The following is a 16,192-nucleotide window of genomic DNA, read 5'->3' as shown; positions in this document are numbered from 1 at the left end:
GCGGCTGCATTGGAAGCACCAGAGCGGTACTCCATAGTATAGTTGTACCTGAGAAGTTTCAGTAACCACTTCTATTGTGCTGGAGTAGCAATGTGTTGGTCCAAGAAATATTTCAATGTCTGGTGATCCGTGAGTATTTTGAAGTGGTGGCCAATTAAGCATAGATGCCACTTTTGAACCGTGAAGATCACTGTGAGCATTTCCTTATCATACACCAAGATAGATCGGTGTTTGGGGGCTATAGGCTTACTGAGGAACTAGATCAGGTGGTTGTCTTGGGATAACACAGCACCAATACCGACATTGGAGGTGTCGCACTCAATGGCTAAATATTTAGTAAAATCGGGCAGCGCGAGGATTGGGGTGGTGGACAGCGTACCTTCGAGATCCGAGAAGGCGGTGTTCGAGTCCTTGGACCAAAGAAAACCGTATTTTTTGAGCGAGTCTGTGAAGGGCTTGGCAATAAGGCCAAAATGTTGGACGAACTTACAGTAATACCTCGTGAGACCCAAAAATCCTCAAAGAGCATGAACACTAGTAGGTGTCGACTAGTCCACAATGGCAGCAATTTTGGAGGGATCAACCGTGACTCCATTGGCAAAAATGATATGAACCAAGTAGGCAATGGAGTTCTGACCAAAAGGCATTTATATGGTTTCAGATGCAGTTGATACGCCTGTAAGATGTCAAATACCACAACTAAATGGGCAACATGTTGAGCCAAGGAAGCACTGAAAAACAAAATGTTGTAAAAAAAAAACAAGGACGGATTTTCTGAGTAGTGGCTTCAAGATGGAATTCATCAGTGCTTGAAACGTTGCAGGGGCGTTGGTAAGGCCAAAAGGCATGACCGTGAATTCGTAATGACCCTCGTGAGTGCGGAACACCGTCTTATGGATGTCCGCCCTATGCATACGGATTTGATGGTAGCCTGATCGATGGTCCAGTTTCGAAAAAATAACCACCCCCTGCAATTCAGGCAATAGCTCATCAATAATGGGAACTGGACAGAATTGACTTCGCGATGGTCCACACAAAAATGCCAGGAAGAGTCATTCTTAACCACTAAGAATGCAGGCGAAGAAAAAGGACTCATGCTTGGATGAATTATGCCAGCGACGAGCATCTCTTCATCTTGGCACTCGAATTCCGCCTTCTGGGCATGCCCATAACCCACAGGTCCCAGGATCGAAACCTGGCTTTGATACCAAATGATAGGTTCCAGCTGCACCAAGGGGGGAACAAGTTGTAGAGAAAAGAAAAGTTGCAGAGAAAAAGGAAAATTGTAGAGAAAAGATAAGTTTGTTATTTCATAATTCAAAGGGAATTACAATGGGATTGTATATACCCACATCATCCACTATACACAAAAGACTTAGGTAACCCAAGTGCTAAGTCACCACATTCCTATATTCACTACGAGGCAGGTAAATTAACTAAGGAGTGAGTTAAGGCATTGCAAGGTCCTAAACAAAACATTGCTTATGAAGATAATGAAGTTACACAATTTTTCATACAATTTTTAATCCCGCAGCAACGCGCAAGCATCACTTTCTAGTTATATTCTAATTGCGGACATGAACTTAGAGATGCTAAAAGCTTCGATGTAGATGGAAATTTTTAAGTTTCTGTCCAAGACGCAGTCTTGTCTCTCCTTCCTGCAAGAATCCTGGAAATCTGCAGGCCTCTGCTGAATGCTTGGTTGAAGAGGATACGTGTTTGGAACTCTGATACAAACGGGAACCATGACAAAATGGCTATGGACGTGAAGATTACTAGTCCCATTATGTAATCGTATGCTCGTCCAAGCTCCTTGATTGATTCCCAGAATCCTAGCCTTCTGAACACCGGCCTGCATGCTTGTCCGATCTTGAAAGAACGAAACAAACAATTGGTTTAATGAATACAATTAGGAAAAGTTTGGGACGTTGTTTCTAAGCATAATTTTGAGAGTGGTATTTCGAAATGAAAAAACTCCCAATGCTTGAACTCCATAAAACATTTGACTTACCAGAAGGAGGGCCCAGCCTGTTGGTAGAAAGGCAGGGATTGCAGCAAATAGATCTGAAATGGTAAGGCCGCAAACAACAAATAGGACAATCAAGACTGACATGAAACCAAGAAACAGAAGCGTTTCCAAAATCCTGAACCTGAGGTGAAAGTCGGGGCCAAATCTTCGTCCACCCATGGAAACTATCTGATGGAAACATGCAAAATAAGCAATATTAGATATATCATATTATCCGAGAAGTAACATTTTTATCTGTAACCCAGTCAAAACCAAGTCCAAACAACCTTGCATCAAACATACGTATTAGTTATTAGTGATTTTTATTTGCATACCATTAGAACGAGAAGAACAGTTACCATAACCACCCAAGAAAGTCCATAAACCTGCAAAGAAATTGAAAAAAGTGGTAAAAATTAGGCCTTAAGCCTAAACAACTATTTATAGGCCAACAGGAGAACAACTAGTCAAATATAATGGAACAAGAATATTACCAGTAAACTCTTGCTGTGATGAGCTATATCAAGGTGGTAAACAATTACATATTGGTAAATAAGGAACCGAAGCGCAAGTATTATCTCAAGAATTCTTCCCCGGAAACCTGTGTATTTGAGGTGTTCCTGTTCTTCATCCCACCATGATTCCCAACTTTTGTCAGGTGATATCCCAATACGACCACGGTTTCCCATCCACCTATTCCACTCTGTCCAATCATCTACAATTTTCTGCCAGTCAAAGCTGGACGGATTGAATATGAAAGGAGCAAACAACCACGAAGCAACCAGAAACCACATGGAGAAAATGATGAACCGAAAAAGATTTGAACTCCTATAAGATTCCCCATAGACTCCAAAAACAATCAGCAGAATCAGCACTTCCAACCCTTTCACAAAGTGACTGCGTGAGTAGAGTCTATAATTCTCGGAAAACTTTGCATGGACAACAAAACCATGGCCAGTTGCGTGGTATTTAGATCCTCCGTGTAAGATTTTCCTTCCATAGTAATGGGCTTTTGTTCCAAGTTGGAATGTGAAGAAAACAGAGGCCAACTGCAGCTGCATGATGACAAAATCACCCAAGGCAGTGCGGAACCCTTTCTCTAGGCCAATTTCCATTACCATGGGAAGCACAAGCAACAAGCCCAGTTGAAAGACAGACTGGGCAGCCAAAGCCTCTTCGAAGGCTTTGTTCTCATGTATGGCTGGATTCTCCATGATCTCCTTCTCTAACCCACTCATAACCATGTACATACGTCCATATAAAAACACATATACAGCCAGCACAGTTACCTGAAACAATATAATGTCCGTGTCAAGCTGCAATACATAGGTCAGTTGTAAAATACCACACCCCTTCAAGTACATAAACACATAAACCCAAAGACGACCAAAACGCATCCTCAAAACTCTAATAATGCCCTTCCTACTTGTACAATTGTCAGATTCAATCAATTTATTGTGAATACGGCTTGCCGCTTTATCATCTATAACTATTGTACCTGTCAAGGACATTGTCAGTAACATATATAATCATTCAAACGTGAATTAAACAATGCCAACTACTAAAATAGACAAGGGATGGTTTATTGAAGTACAGAGACAAATGAGATTAGTTCTCCCAAGCATGTTGTCTAAGAAATCTACTCAGTATAAACTACGAATGGAACAAAGTAAATCATTAGACAAATGAGATTAGTTCTCACTAGCATACCATACTACTAAAATAGAATCCAATTGTTGTGAAGTAAAAGGACAGCATTCTGAAGAAATCAAACTGACGCCCAAGCCGGTAAACATCACGGCTAAGTGTCTGTTCTCCATTTCCATTTGAAACCTTAGCCCCAAAAAGTGATATTTGGTTCATTCCCACGTCACGCCCCTTGCCTACTTGGATATACTCGTGATGTGTTATAAATCCCCCACGCATAGTTGAATTGTACCCTGAAGGCATCAACACAATTAGTCAGCAGATATAATACTAAATTAGTGGATGATCGTGTTAAGAATGGAAAATTACCTGCAAATATATCATCGCTTAAGTTTATTACTTTTGAAGCTTTGCTTATGCCACCTCTTGTTATGTGGAAGATTCTATCAAATATATCAGGATGACCATAATGGAACCGTACCCTGTCAAGTTGGAATGGCATTAGATAGGTATTAGAATGTGGCTCAGTCAAATGTAACTTAAGGCTTACCTCAGTGGATTTGCCAAAATTCTTTGGCCAATGGTTGCAAAACTGGTCTCTTGATTCGACGTGAACAAAGCAACTGATGAAACACTGTACATTAAGAAGGAAAAGAAAAATAAGCATATAACACTACAATTGCCTCTAATCATCCCATTAAGGTCCATAAATTTTGAACAGATATATTGAAAGGCTGACCTTCCAGTGAAAATATGCTCCCTTAGACCCAATATTGTGGGTTTTTGGTTCCCACGACGATGCTTTTGGAATTCCTCCAACACATTTCTCATTTTGAAAGCTTCTTCGAAGTAATTATCCTGGAAAAAGAGGATGAATAAAGCACAATATAACACCCTTTTTTCCTCTTTCAGGCAATAAGAAGGTAAAAATGACCCACTTTGTATATAATTTTTACATAAAGACACAAGGAGAGCTACCTGATTCATGTCTATTGTCTGCAGGGCTTCTCCGCGAGTAAAGATAATGGCATGGTTTTGATTTTCAGGTCTTCCTTCGCCAATATCTGTAGGAGGACCTGGAAGCTTGATACGGTATATTTCCTAGCAATGCAAGAAAATGAAGTATCAGTTATTAACTGTTCATAACATTCGAAATTACTCCATACGGTTCTTAATTACTCCATTCTATGTGTGGATTCCTGGACACTTGTTTATAGATGAAGCATGTCTACAACGAAATGGACATCTAATCAAAAGTACTATTACAATATATACATAATGTACATGCTACTATGCTATGCACGGTTCAGTGTGTATAGAACAAGCAGTCTTTTTCCATACCTCGTCCCATTTGTCACCTCCCTTGACTAGAACAGAAAAGTAAGTTTTTTGGGGTTTTCCATTCACTTGCTCCTCCGTTGTATCTATGTAAGCAACACGTAGAGATGGATACCTACAAAAAAGTTTACATATTAAACGATGCCATCGACAATTTAAATAGCAAGGGAATCTACTCATTGTTCACCTACGGCACTATTGACTCACATTAGCATCAGCTTCAGGATATTAATGTAACAACTTCTATCCCGAGGTTCATTGGAATTTTTCTGAGCACCATAGACCTGACAAGAAAGTACATATGTAAACTTCAAATCTGCCAGAGCTTGTGCACGATCTCGAAAAGCCCGCTCAGCATTTTCGTTTAAGGTTTGGTAGCCTCCAAAAAAATCTGCAACATAACCAGATGCCACTTTACTAGCTTTTAAAAAATTTTGGAACCAAAATCAGGTAACGTTGATCTTGAAACCCATTATCTGCTACAGAAACCACTAACCACTATCTCCTGCTGTTTCCAGGACACACTGAAGGTCTAAAGCCTTCCTATAGTACATCATCCCTCTCACTAGCAGAAAAATACAGATAAAAAGTGTAAGTTCACATAATTAAATGATAATTATACAAGAGACCAATTTACGAATTGATGCAGACCTGTTCTAGAAAGTGTCTGTGCCCTGTAAGATACCCACTGACGAGTTAACTCTGATCTGTCCTCAGGAATCTCTTTTAGCCGTTCCTTGAAATTTGTCCATTCATCTAATTGGCAATCATAGTTGGTTGGCAAGGGTAAGTTCAAGTCAATTTCAAAAAATGAAAAGAATAATGCAGATATGAGACTGACACGCACCAGGATATATTTTCTGCAGGTAGAACAAAATTGAGATTCCATCCTCATTTTCTCGTATAAGTTCCTCATCAGAATAGAGCACATCTTCTTTGTAATAAGGAGTCAGAACACTGAAATATAAATCAGGAAGAATATTGAACTTATTTTAGCAATTATCAGATCCCGAAGCGAAAAAGAAAATCTTGAAAGAGGTAAGCGACATATATCTTCAACACAAATGTTGGAAGAAAAACCATATTGATCTTTCAACTTCAACCAAGTCTCAAAAATCATGTCCAAAGGGGGGCCTTTTTGTTATTTCCTTATTCCATTTAGTAGCCTAATTTTACCATTGACAAACTGAGCGTTTACAATGACAGACCTGAATGAGAGCATGTCACGAACTTTGGGAGCACGTGGCATGTTCATGAATAAGGAGTTTGCAAAGAAGGTAATGCGCCTGCGAGCTTCCAAGTTTTGAGGGACATTGATGGCAGACTCCTTGACAGTCAAAATCAAATGAAGTCTGACTACCTTTGTTAACATAGAAGATAGTAAGACCCAAAAATCTTAGATAATCAGTTAATGTCAATAACAAAAGAATGTCTCCCAAAGTTACCTTCTCCCTCCAATCCTTATGTCTGTAGCCAATCTTAAGCTTTTGCAACTTTTGTTCCCTCTTGACATTTTGAGGATCAATGTGATGTGCTGCCTCCAGTATTCTGCACAGAGAAGAACAAAACCATAAAACCACAGGAGATGGAAAGGCCCATTTGGTGGTTATGACATTTTTTTGTTCAGTCACCAGAATGCACTAATTTCTTAGAACTCACTCACGGCCGTTGATCATAACATCCTGTGTGATAATCTCCATGATATCTTGAAGGACATTGATTATCTGATGCATGGAACTATAGACATTATCATCATCCTCATCTGCGACTAGCTGCCAACGCACCAACTTAAGTACTCAGAAAGGAAATGTATAATGTCTACATTGTCTAGACTATCAGTTCGTTACTGAAAAACTCAGCACTAAAAATTTTAGAAAGGCATCGAAGGAAGTATGTTACCAAGAGCTTTAGAAAATTCTCCAACCTCTCGCTAAGAAATGGCAGCCCGCTCATGCGGAATTTAGTCAAAAATCTATGCTGCTGTATGCTACTGTCTACTTCAGAGCATATCCACTTTACAATCCTGATATGCAAGATGAAACATACTTTATAATAGGGAGGATAAAATTGTGCAAGCCGATTCTGGTTATCTATGACATTCAAACTGGTATGCTTCTGACTTACATCTTATCCGCTTCATCTTCCAAAAGGCCATATATAATATCCTTGAGTGTCTCATAGCATTCAGTTACTGCTGAGTACATACAACCATCATTCTTAATCTTTCTAAATAAATCATCATCTGCCTTCCCCTTAAAATGTCTTGCCATGTCTAATGCTATCGGAATCTTCACATGCGAAAACAACAATAATAAGAGTTACTGATTGGATTTGTACATAAAATTAACATATGAAGGCATGTAAAAAAGCAACTTGCTAAAACTGCGTTGAAAGGTAAATTATACCTTACTGGCAAGCAAGGAAGGAGGCCACTGGACAACAGACACATCACCTGATGAATATGGAACAAGCAGCAGATCTCTATCTCTGTACGGTTTATTTTGAACGGATATAATCAGCAACTTTCCAAAACTGCGTTGAAAGGTAAATTAGAGAGCAAGAAGAAGTTAACCTATTGCTGATAAGGTCTTCCCCTCGCATTGAAGTTATGAACTCATTCCAAACGTGAGAGAAATTAGCAATGTTCTTTCGTTGGCGTTGCTCATTCTGCCACATCAAAGTGTCCACTTTTAGTCAAAGACATGGAAGAAAAAAGATTTCAGGTCATGATTGACAAGAAATACCAAACAAATTACCTGCATCCGTATGTGGTGTGCAAATCATCTATGTATGGTATGAAATATATTATGAGGGGCAAAATCAACTTAAATTCCATGTACATAGAGCAATATGAAAACACTGATTAAATTAGTACCGGTTCTTCCTTGTTTGCATACTCATTTTGTGACGGCATAAGACGATTACTGAAAGCAGAAGGCACAGATTCAAATCTGGACCTCAACATCCCAAGGGTCCGTATCTGAGAGACAAATAGTTATAAAGGGTTCATTGGGAAGAAACCAAGACAAGCTGAGAGTCTGAGACAGATATAGACACGTTAAATGTAAACAGAGAGAACAAATTTGCCACCGACCTCACCCACACGGCTGAAGGCTCCATGAATTCCACCAAAGATAGTAGAAAATATTGCATACCATATTTGTCCATCCATAAAATAAACCTATACACCAATAATCATTAAAAGTGATAATTTACATAAGCATGTACAAGAAATGCAAATTTTACCATATGAAAGAATTCTTCCGCGGTTCACTTACCAGGACGATTGGAGCCCATATTGCAATAACAACGCCAATATTATGAGTTACTACAGCAGTTCCAAATGTGAATTTGTAGTAAGAGCAGGCTACAGATAAAAACGTTTTAAGTGAAAGCGGTATAGCAAAGTTTGAAATATTACCATTTGGAAAGAACTCATGCCATCGATAATTACTTATAGGCATTTCCATTATTATTTTTGTAGGTGCAACAAGTGGCAGTATCTGTTATCATAATATACAAATACCGATTAGTAACTTAAAAAAAATGAGTTTAGCAAATTTCGTCACTCTTCAGTTTTAATTTCATGAACTAACTGAGTTTATGCACACACAACACACACAGATTGTACGTGTGTGGGAGTGTGTAAATCATTCAAGTACCTAAAACCTACATGAATATGCCAATGCCTTGCTATGCATGTATGTGAACATGAATAAGAAATGGAAAATAAAAAAGGGGTTAAGATCAGAAAGAAGAATATTGAAGAGAAACCACCTCCACGTAATAGCTGAACGATAGCTTGCTGATTAGCAGCATGATCCAAAACAGCGTATATCTGAAAAGAAAGGTAATTCTGTTAAAATCAGAACAAGGGCACCCGAAATCAAATATCCATAGTAATGACTAATGAGTGGAAAGACAAGCAGCAAAATGGCGAACCCCCTCATCAACACCCACTCTCAAACGATGAAGAAAAATAATAAAAGTAAGTGAAGATACTTTTGACTTACTTCAGCAGTGAAAAGACGTCCTCATGAAGCCCTCTTCCTACGTACATTTTTGGCTGTAGTATGGCCAGAAACACATCAAAAAAATCATTCAAATATCCATAACTCAAGCAAAAACAACAAAGCAAAAAGATAAATCTAAAGCACAAGGCAACAAGAAATTTGTTTTAGACATGCTTGCCTGAGCCCACCACATAAAGAGAGTGACAATCCTCCAGCTTGAGCGGTCTAGGTGCCTCCGTAAAGGTGGAAGAAATAATAGCACAGCAGCCAATATATTAGGAAGTAGATAGAGCGCGACAGCATAATTATAAAATGATTGATTCCGCCAATCCCTAGACCAACTGCTGAAGAATTTTAGAAGTCCTGTAGGACTCTGCACAGAACTAGAATAACCAATAGGCAGAACCACAGCCCATACACCAGCTACAGCAAATTTCAAGAGGTATCGTAGTTTTTGAGTGAATTCCAAGCTCTTCCAACAATGCCAACTAAGAATTATATCCAGAGTGGCTGAAGAACATACAAACACAAGATAGGAAAGTGTAGCAGAAAAGTCAGTAAATTGATGGCATGCCATTAGAGCAGAATATAACGGTATACATTATAGGGAAATAAATGCCAAGAACACCCACCTTGTAATAAGTTGAGGAAAGCATTAGTGATGAAGATACTTAAAACACTTCTGAAGACATCCGCATCAAAGAAAGCAGTCAGAGAACCAGAAGGACTCCATGCAACAATAAGCAGAGCCTAAAAATCAGAATATAGTGAGGCACACTCCTTTACAAGAATTGTATAGAATTAAAAGAAAGAAATTCTCCAATCTCCCTTTCATCTTAAAAACACATCCTATTTTATCTAGGAAACATATCAACCTCATTTTTGTTCAGGAGTAGCCACTTTGATTCAAATGGAAAAGCTCCCCGAAAGAAAAATGCCACACGCTCTTAGCTGCACAGATGATGGCTTTTTTCTTAAACAAAGCATTACCCTATTTTCCACCCACCACCTCCAATCCTCCTCCCACAAAACAAAACAGAATGTAGAAAGACAATACGAATTCGTATCTTTTCCATCGCTCTCAAATTCCATCACCACCACTTAAGCTTGCATAGATAGGAATTTTTTTATATTTTGTTTTCTATTTAGTATAGGCTATAGTATTCTATATTGTTGGTTAACGAGCTTGAATAAACACGGTTTAGAATTCAAGTCCACTTCCGTAGAGGACTTCAAAATCCAAATTGCTTTGAAAAGCCATGTTAATTCTTGAACTACTGCCCTGACATGAAGTGAGGTGGGCATGGAAAATGACAACATCAACGTATTATAACAGCATACACAGCTGTTATAGGTGATTTCAGAAGCAAGGGAAGTGTATGCTCGCTTTTCCAATCATGTTATTATGGATAGGAAAGGGCATGAAAGAGAGTACATTGTTTATAAGATCACACTGAAAATCGAAAAGCTACCGTTGGTGAAAGACACTTACGACGTGGAGTTTAGTGTATATCAGGATTGTGTATTTGAGAACTCTAAGGGAGTTTGGAGTCATTACTCAAACTATAAACATATAATTATAAATTAAGACTACCTGGAAAGCCAATATCAAGAATATCCACATTCGGTCAAAACTTCTGTAGAGGTGCCAAAATGTTCGGACTTCTACAAAATTTGTTTTAGGTTTCCTCCTCCCACCAGCAGCTTGATTTGGCCTCTATTAAACATGTATGCAGATGAATACAAATTTATTAAGAAAAAGGATAAAAAGAAAATTCCTATGCGCATGTGCGCAAACACTGTGTATTATAGACAAGTTACTGTGCCCATGTAGCACGCAGAAAAGTCCAACTCATAAGAGAACAGGAATTTTAGTAAACTGTGTAGCAATAGGAGTTTTGTTTCTTCTGAACAATATGTCTAAGTTGACCATCCCCCACTCAAAGTTATAAACAGACAATCTCAACAAAGATAAGTACCTCCTTTGTTGGTTGAATCCCATCTGAATGCCTAAAAAAATCTGCTTTAGGGTCCATTGGCCACCCTAGCCTAAAACAACTGTCGGACCTAGAAGGAATAAACAGGTCTTTCAGCTATTTACATCTGAATTGGACCGAAAGCAAAATTTACCATCAAAGATACTAACCAAAAGTATTCATTTAGATCATCATAATTTCTCCATCTTGAATGACTTGCCTTGCCATTTTTGTTTCTCTTTGCCTCCTTTGCAACAAAAAAGAGATTCAACTTTTGAATTACAAAATTGTAATAAAAATGCTTCTTGTGGAGAAATACAGGCAGTAGAATACAATCCTTACCTTGTACAAGACCTGGTAGATAGGAGTTACAACATCTTTCAGAAAAGATTCTTCTTCCCGTGCTGTTGTTTCGTATGTTTCTCCATTAGCCGGATGAGCATTGCTAGATAAAATTCCATATACCTCTTTGGCCATCTTAACAATTATGGAAGAAAAGTGTTATCAAACCTTATAAGTTTCAGGACATGTCAAAGTGAAACTTCTGAAAAAGTTGTGTATTAAGAACAAGCATGATTCTCTACAAACTTACAGTATAATATTTATGTTGTAGACTAGACTTTTATGTTTTACTTTGCAACTCACTAGTATGTACTTATAGACTTTCATTTTGTTCTTCTACTGTTTTAATAAATGGTGAGGAATTGGTTTCAAAATCAAGTTTGCTATCAGGAGGCTAGCTATAATAAGAAACTAAGAAAATAATGAAAACTACTAAAAGATTTGGCCATTCTCAAAATGATTTTCGAAAAAAAAGGGCCACGGTCTAGAAAAAAAACTAATGTTATGACATGAAACTCCAGAGCATTCATCTTGATGAGCTAATATGAAAAGAAAGCTTACATACCTGATGGAAAATATAGCATAAGCATTCAGGCATGAACCGAATATTTGAAGCTTCACCCCATATGAGAAGATAGAGCGCAATGTAAATAAGTTCCAATTCTTGTCTGTCTTCACCCGGAGGGAACCTTAAAAGTTGGAGGAGGAGGGAGGGACAGAGATACCAAATGAAAATTAGTAGTGCTGAAATGGTGACAACTCTATGAATTCAAATTCAGGCATCAAGTTATAACGTTGATGGTATTTAGATTACTCACCTAATATTTGATTTACAATGCAAATAGTTAAACCAGGAACGATAATTCTTAAAAATTTTCTCGCTCAATTGTTGTATAGTGGCACTGTTCAACTGCAATAAGCTTTCTGTTAATCTTTAATCATCACGTAAAATACAGTCAAGAAAAATGGGAGCCTGTAAAACTCAAAGCAAAAAATAAACACAAAGCATCTCAAAGCAACACAGATGTACCTCAGTGAAATTTTCAAGATTTCTGTGTCTTACGTCCATGTTGGCAAGTAGCAAGAGTAAGTGTTCCCTCTGATTCGCCACATTTCCTTTCTTCAACCCACAAAAAAGCAACCCATTAAGAAACTTAAGGTTAGCATACGAATAAAAGTTTCGGACCTATGGCATATAAGAACCAAGGTAAGATGAAAGAGATGGGTATTTAGGGCAGAAGTCACCTGAAACCCAAAAATATACGAAAGCCAATCGAGTATATCATTGACAGGTTTAATCCTCTCTGTAGGCGCTGTTGAACTGTCATCAGGATTCACGGATTTTACATGAAATATTGGCATTGGAAGACTGTTCACATTTTGTAGAGCACGGCGCGCTGCTTTGATCTAATATTTTCAGGTGAAAATAAGACAATAAAGCAGTAAGCAATAGAGAAAAATAATATTTCATGAAACGAAATCAGAAAGGAATGGAAATCACATATACAGCGTATGTACAACCTCGGGAAGTTCCATAATTGCTGGTTGAACACCAACAGTATAAAGCGGAAGAATGTTATAGTTGACATACTGCTCCTTTTTCTTCTTGACATCTTCAGCCATCTTCTGGACATCTTCAGCCATCTTCAGTGTCTGTAACGATACAATTATTTTCAGTACCTTCTGTATCAAACTGTCTGTTAAGGACTTGAGCATCCCCAAATCATAAAAATCAAACCTGTTTGTCTATTTGGGATTGAGGTACCAGTGTCATGAGCACATCATACAGTACTCTTGCAATCTGACAATTCTTAGCCATCTCTTCCCTTCAAGAGTTAGTGTCCAAAAGTATAAGATACAATGATTAATCCAATTAGCAAATAAATCAAGCATATCAAAATTCAAAGACTTACGGTTTCTTTGTGTACCCTCCATCTTTGATATTTTTCTCATAGAATTGGCGGTAATACTTCAGAATTTCTTGTGGATCAGATCTAGCAAGCTGATGTTTTGTATCCACTTCGTCCTGCAATGAATAGAATTTTAAGAAAAACAAAGACACTTCAATTCATTTTCAAAAAGCACTTCATGTAATATAAAGATTAGTAATGATACTTTAGAATTAGGATTAGCCTTAAAGATTATTTTAAAATGGTAGCCTGGTATGAATTGTTCCCTTATTTCCCGACAGCTTAAAGTTTTGGGGTCCAATCCTTGTCCACAATGGAATCAGAGGTCTAATTGCAGGAGGAACTGAGTTTGAAACATCTAATCATGGAAGCCAAAAGGATAAACGAGGAGGAGAAGGAATAAAATAAATCTTGCCCCATTAACGTACAGATGAAATCACAACTGAACTAATCATACACTTACCAACGAGAAATATAAATGAAGTGCTAAGATCGGACCAATCTTCAGGAAAAAGAAAATAAAATACCAGAAACCATTAACAATTTAAGGGTCTACCCTTTCAAGTTTGTGCAAAAGGAGCGTCTTAAAGGGTCGAACACCACGTCCACTTGATGTTGGATCCATCATGTTTGCCTTCTCAAATCCATGGAAGCGGCCTGAATGCACAAAAAATATCAACCTAACATACTAACATATTCTGCCACTACAATCAACAAGTGCTTTCTGCCGTACTCAAAACATACACACCAAGCACATTACAAACAACAATGAAGCTCACTTAACAAGCGAAGCAGGAACACTTGAGACAAAGAACATTGATATTCTATCCGCACTGGAATATAGATTAAAAAAATTATTAATAGGAAATTAAGTCTTATTAAGATTTTCTGGCTTTTCTCTTTATCTATCTTTACTTCTAGGCTTTCGAGCCTCACAAGTCCTTTCTATGAGAAGCACTTCTCTTGGCACTCCTTTTAATTTCACATCGTAGCATTTTACATTTCATTGGTTTCATTATTTACTGTTGTCATGCATCATGTGTTCACTATATATGACGCCCTAGTTAGAAATCCACACAAAGCATATCTCTTGTGTATACACATGATATCTCAAGCTTTCAGACCTTCTCTATCTACCAACGCACGTCGGCACATAGTTTTCTAAGTGAAAAGAAACATCCTTTCATGAAAAGGTATTTCCCCTTTTCTCAGATTTCCTTGTCGTCGAAAAAATTGCCACAACCACAGGCCTATGAACGAACCAATTAACAAACAAAATAATGCATATGCATGCAATGAAATTAATTAGAATTATGACCATATATATCACACTAGTGGCGGTATATGCATGCATTGCTACAAAACATGGTAAAGAACTAGTCACGACTGGGAAAATGGGCAACGGAAACGGCTATTTCCAAAAGATACTAGTGCTGGCTTTTCTGGAAAACAGCCATATAAGTCATTGAATCAACCTCGTAACATTTGCAGAACATATATATTAAAATATTTACAGTGAACAATTCCACAAAGTAACAAATCTATATGCAAATGCAGAACATTAGATACCCACTATAAAGTAACCAAAGTAGTTCCATGTTTTCATCAAATATCAGTCATATATCCAAATAGCATAATCAAATAAAGATAACACGACATAAAGTTTTTCATATACAATTCTTCTCAACAACCAGAATATGCAAACCATTTAATTGCTTTACTAATGAAAAATCAGAGTAGCAATTACACCAATTAAACTTGTCAAAGTAATTCATGCACATGAGTAACCAATGTTAAATGAACATGACATAATGGATTAGAAAAATTAGAAAATATGGTCGAAGCAAGTGTTGACCACTCTGTCATTAAAACAAGTTTATCCCCTATTACGGTGCTCATGGTTGATCGGCGCTTCTCTCAGGATACAAGACTCCAATGAACCACGATTGTGAATACGCCCTCATATGGACTCAATGGAACACTACAAAACTCTCTAACAATAGTGCACTATATGTGTGAATAAGTGAATGTAAAAGTTATTATATGTTTATAGAGGGCTTCCCTATTTATAGAATTTGAGATATTTCTTTAGAAAACATGTCGTGAAAAGTCACAACCAAAAGGCACAACTTCTAACTTCCATTCAAATAATCAATTTAAAATAATAATAGTAATAATAATAATATTAAATTTTCCAACACAATTTAACATTTTGTTCCAAACTATGCACACAAACGAATTCATGCAAAAAAAGTAATTTCAAACTTTTTCTGGTCACTTGGTTCCAAACAGTACGAATTGCAAACTAACATGACAAATTAACAGTGAGGGCAACAATAACATACAGAGATAAGCAACCCTAGGGTTGTCCTTCTCAATCTCATCCGCAACTCGAAAAATCGGAGCAATTGAGTCAAGTGCAGGGGGCACAACTATGCTGTCCAACGCGTCGTCCAAAGCCCTAGTGGTCATTGCCCTCGATGATGACTGAGGCGGCCCCAGGAAGTCGTTCTTCGTCCCGCTGGAGCTGGCCATTTCCGAAAAGCACCGCCAATCCTCGGCAGTCTCCTCTCGGTTTCAGCTCTCACTTATTCAATGTGGGTTGTTGCGAAGATATGATGTGATCTTTTCGGCGATTTAAAGAGAGAAATATAAGAGAGAGAGAGAGAGAGAGAGAGATACACACACACACACACTCTGGGAAGGAGGTGGGGAAAAGGAAAGCAAAGTGTGTTTTTGCTTTGCAAGCAAGAAAGGAATTGGTGATATATTGGAGGGTTTCAGATGCCTTTTGAAGTGCTTTTGCTTTTAGAATTAGAGAATTGTGATAAACAAATCTTCATCAGCTGCGCGGAAGTGTGGTGTTTCTGCTGCGGAGAGGCTGCCTTCTAAGATCACCGGAATCTGCTTAGTTTCGAAGTTAACAAAGCGGGAACTGTGACTCCGTAAAGAAGAAAG

General features: G+C 37.9%; 1 protein-coding gene across 3 annotated transcripts; it reads right to left on the bottom strand.

The window, feature by feature from the left end:
* Positions 1-1,283: 1,283 nt before the first annotated feature.
* On the bottom strand, positions 1,284-16,127 carry LOC103947430 (callose synthase 7). Of its 3 annotated transcripts, none has more exons than XM_048578403.1 (42): positions 15,580-16,127; positions 13,791-13,891; positions 13,238-13,350; positions 13,063-13,150; positions 12,846-12,977; positions 12,570-12,731; positions 12,355-12,444; positions 12,143-12,234; positions 11,890-12,013; positions 11,325-11,459; positions 11,153-11,229; positions 10,986-11,073; positions 10,601-10,723; positions 9,639-9,756; positions 9,185-9,516; positions 9,007-9,059; positions 8,771-8,831; positions 8,415-8,496; positions 8,272-8,321; positions 8,088-8,174; positions 7,869-7,973; positions 7,566-7,660; positions 7,399-7,480; positions 7,118-7,281; positions 6,893-7,016; positions 6,653-6,765; positions 6,439-6,541; positions 6,202-6,353; positions 5,841-5,950; positions 5,645-5,749; positions 5,490-5,558; positions 5,201-5,384; positions 4,997-5,108; positions 4,634-4,756; positions 4,395-4,513; positions 4,206-4,289; positions 4,025-4,137; positions 3,719-3,948; positions 2,503-3,297; positions 2,344-2,394; positions 2,012-2,197; positions 1,284-1,869 (listed from the first exon to the last, which is right to left on the bottom strand). In XM_048578403.1, the coding sequence occupies exons 1-42, from the start codon at positions 15,767-15,769 to the stop codon at positions 1,621-1,623; spliced, it is 5,766 nt and encodes a 1,921-aa protein (XP_048434360.1). In that variant the 5' UTR covers positions 15,770-16,127; the 3' UTR covers positions 1,284-1,620. The 3 variants fall into 3 exon arrangements, with proteins under 3 accessions (XP_048434360.1, XP_048434361.1, XP_048434362.1); XM_048578404.1 differs by having other exon boundaries at positions 11,153-11,226; XM_048578405.1 differs by lacking the exon at positions 8,088-8,174.
* Positions 16,128-16,192: the final 65 nt, after the last annotated feature.

Source organism: the organism of the source record quoted next, unplaced genomic scaffold (assembly GCF_019419815.1).
Source record: "Pyrus x bretschneideri cultivar Hongxiangsu unplaced genomic scaffold, Pyrus_bretschneideri_v1 Contig12, whole genome shotgun sequence".
NCBI lineage: Eukaryota > Viridiplantae > Streptophyta > Magnoliopsida > Rosales > Rosaceae > Pyrus > Pyrus x bretschneideri.
This window is presented reverse-complemented; position numbering and strand designations above follow the sequence as displayed.

What these genes read in the sequence shown, in the direction of transcription:
- LOC103947430 (XM_048578403.1), bottom strand. Translation starts at nt 15,769, where the DNA reads ATGGCCAGCTCCAGCGGGACGAAGAACGACTTCCTGGGGCCGCCTCAG. An exon ending in ATCTTGAAAATTTCACTGAG is followed by an intron (nt 12,235 to 12,354) that starts GTACATCTGTGT and finishes AGCTTATTGCAG; the next exon opens with TTGAACAGTGCCACTATACA. An exon ending in GGATTCAACCAACAAAGGAG is followed by an intron (nt 10,724 to 10,985) that starts GTACTTATCTTT and finishes CATGTTTAATAG; the next exon opens with AGGCCAAATCAAGCTGCTGG.